The sequence below is a fragment of the Humulus lupulus genome, chromosome X, assembly GCF_963169125.1.
Source record: "Humulus lupulus chromosome X, drHumLupu1.1, whole genome shotgun sequence".
NCBI lineage: Eukaryota > Viridiplantae > Streptophyta > Magnoliopsida > Rosales > Cannabaceae > Humulus > Humulus lupulus.
In genome coordinates this window covers 13904258-13907419 of record NC_084802.1, presented here as the reverse complement: position 1 = coordinate 13907419, position 3162 = coordinate 13904258, and the positions used below count along the sequence as shown (strand labels likewise).

The 3162-nt window shown below is 30.5% G+C and overlaps 1 protein-coding gene across 1 annotated transcript; it reads right to left on the bottom strand.

Annotated features, from left to right (window-relative positions):
• Window positions 1-1676: 1676 nt before the first annotated feature.
• LOC133805541 (uncharacterized mitochondrial protein AtMg00810-like) lies at window positions 1677-2927 on the bottom strand. Its single transcript, XM_062243725.1, has one exon. The coding sequence runs from the start codon at window positions 2925-2927 to the stop codon at window positions 1677-1679; it is 1251 nt and encodes a 416-aa protein (XP_062099709.1).
• Window positions 2928-3162: the final 235 nt, after the last annotated feature.

The following is a 3162-nucleotide window of genomic DNA, read 5'->3' as shown; positions in this document are numbered from 1 at the left end:
TCTAGAACAAACAATAGGTTACTGAAATTGTATATATTCTCTATTGAAAATTCTCATCTAATCCACTCTAATTTGCCTATAACATCCAATCCAATACAATTACACAATAAATTATATCAGCTTTTAAAATGTCATATGAATTTTTTTTTAAAATAGAAACCAATAATTAATAATACATAATATTGAAATTGATTACTATATATGGTCATTGTATAGCTATGCTAAATTTATTCTTAAAAAAATCACTTATATTTCTAATTTTTCAAGTAATTTATATTCAATTTAATATATAATAGATCATCTAAATTTTAATTAAAATTTTGACATTCTTATACACCAATCAACCCTATCCAATTATGATCTAACTTTTGATATCTAATCTAATTATGATTGGACTAAATTAGATTTGATGGATTGAATGTTGAGCACTCCTAGGCGCATGTTGATCATTATATTGAAAATTATATATATATATATATATGATACTTAAAAAGGCTTATGCATGGATGGAGTGTGTCTTTATATTTTTACTATTGAAAGGAAATGTGCTACAGTGCTACAGTGGTAGAAGGCCCCGTAAGCTAAGCACATCACCATTTGCTTCCATACAATGAGAAAAGAATGTGAGCATATGATCCACCTTGAAGCTTCATTGACCTTTATCATAAATGCTGCACATGGTTCATGCATGTATAAATAACGGCTCTTATTTTTTTGGAAGGGAAAAGTAATTAAAAGATAAGAAAGGACTCTAATTTGATATTGTTTATTCAACTCCTTTTCTTTTTTCTTTCTATTTTTTTTTTTTAAAAAATATTCTTCTTTATTTTCTTATTCAAGAAAAAAGGGGGAAATTGTACGACACTTACTTTAATTGGTTGTAAAAAAATACATATTTTTAATCAAGGGTTATTTTGTTGTTAATCCAAATGACTATTTTACAAGGATGAGTGTATGATATGGAACATTGATTAGGATTATAGTAATAAACTAGAATGTATTATGTGATTGAGATAAGTTTAAATGCTTTTATATTATTATAATTATAATATAAGATTATAATTAACTTTTTTTTTGTGAAAAAAAGTATTATTAAAATTATAAATATTGCTTTTACTTTTTATTTTTTATTTCATGTTTTATATATAAAATATTATTGCATTTATTTTTAGTTTGCTGGTGCACTCGCTCTCAAGATATTATTAAAGTTAATGTCGACGTTGTTGTAGATAGCAATGATAGAAATGTTGGATTGGAGTTAGTGATATAGAGTTTCAAGGGCCAAGTTTTGGCATCAACAATCATGACCCTAGTTGCCATTTTTGAACTTGTTGTGGCTGAAGATAAATCTATCTTACAAAGTAATCAAGTTGGTAGGTGTTAACACTCGTTTTTTGTTAATTATATATTTGTTGTGAGAATAATTAAGAGGGGCAGAAAATGAGATGATGACATAGAAAATGTTCAAGAAAAATTCTTCTAAGAAATTTGTAGTTTAGGATAATAATGTATATTTATTAATGTGCCAATCAGAATATTTATAGATTACATCACCTAATGGATCTGAAATATAAAAGCCGTAAAAATAGGAACTAACAACAACTAATTCCTATTTCTAAGGAAACAACCTAAGACTAATTACTTTCTAATTTTTTCACGGTAACTTACACTCCCTCTCAAGTTGGTATGTAAATATCAAACATACCCAACTTGTTTACAAGTAAATCAAAAGTAGGTTTAAATAATCCTTTTGTAAGAATATCTGCAATCTGATATTCAGATCTTACAAATGGTATACAAATTATTCTTGCTTCCAGATTCTCTTTTATAAAGTGTCGATCAACTTCTATATGTTTGATCCGATCGTGTTGCATAGGATTATGTGCAATACTTATGGCAGCCTTGTTGTCGCAAAACAGCTTCATAGGCATACTAACTTGTAACTTCACCTCCTTAAGCACACTGTTTATCCACAAAATCTCACATATCCCGTTAGCCATAGCTCTATATTCTGCTTCTGCACTACTCCTTGCAACCACACTTTGTTTCTTGCTTCTCCAAGTCACTAAATTTCCCCAAACAAACGTGCAATATCCCGAAGTAGCCTTCCTATCTGTGACCGAACCTGCCCAATCAGCATTAGTAAATGCTTCAATACTTCTGTTATTATTCTTCTTGAAGAGAAGAACTCTACCAGGACTACCTTTTAGATACCTTAAAATGCGATAAGCAACTTCAAGATGTTCCTTGTAAGGGCGATGCATGAACTGACTTACCATACTCACACCGAAAGCAATATCAGGTCGAGTGTGAGATAGGTAGATAAGCCTCCCAACAAGTCTTTGATAGTGTTCCACATCTACTAATCTTCCTTGGTGAATTGCACCAAGCTTCTTGTTCAGATCAATAGGAGTGTCTATTGGACAACACTCACTCATTCCTGAATCTTTTAACAGATCAAGAACATATTTCCGTTGGGAAATAACAATCCCTTGTTTGGACCGTGCCACTTCCATAGCCAAAAAATATTTCATCTCTCCTAGATCTTTTATCTCAAATGCCTTGGAGAGTTTGTTTTTCATTGCTTCTAATTCTTCTAGGTCATCCCCCGTGAGGAGAATATCATTAACATAAACAATTAGAACTGCAATTTTTCCATTGTTAGAATGAGGAGTGAACATAGTATGATCACATTGTGCTTGAGAATAGCCTTGTTTTTTTACCACTTGAGTACACCTCTCAAACCACGCTCTTGGTGATTGTTTTAACCCGTAAAGAGCCTTTTCCAGCTTACAAACTTTTGTGCCAAATTTGTTCTCAAAACCTGGTGGAGGAAGCATATACACTACTTCTTCCAATCTTCCATTCAAGAAAGCATTTTTCACATCGAACTGTAATGACTCAACTATTCTAAGACCTTGGACCATTAAAAACTACTAGACATAGCTACTATTTTGGAAAGATACATAAGAAATAATATATCTTTATTAAAACTTAAAATATTGTATCAAATACATAACAATAGAAAATATGGCATGGGTACCCATTGTTTAAAAGAAAAACATAAACTTTAATTCAATTGTTTAAAAAAAACTAAATGCGGAAAATACATAGAAACATAATTTTAAAAAAAACTAAAAGCAACGTCATCCTCGATCGACA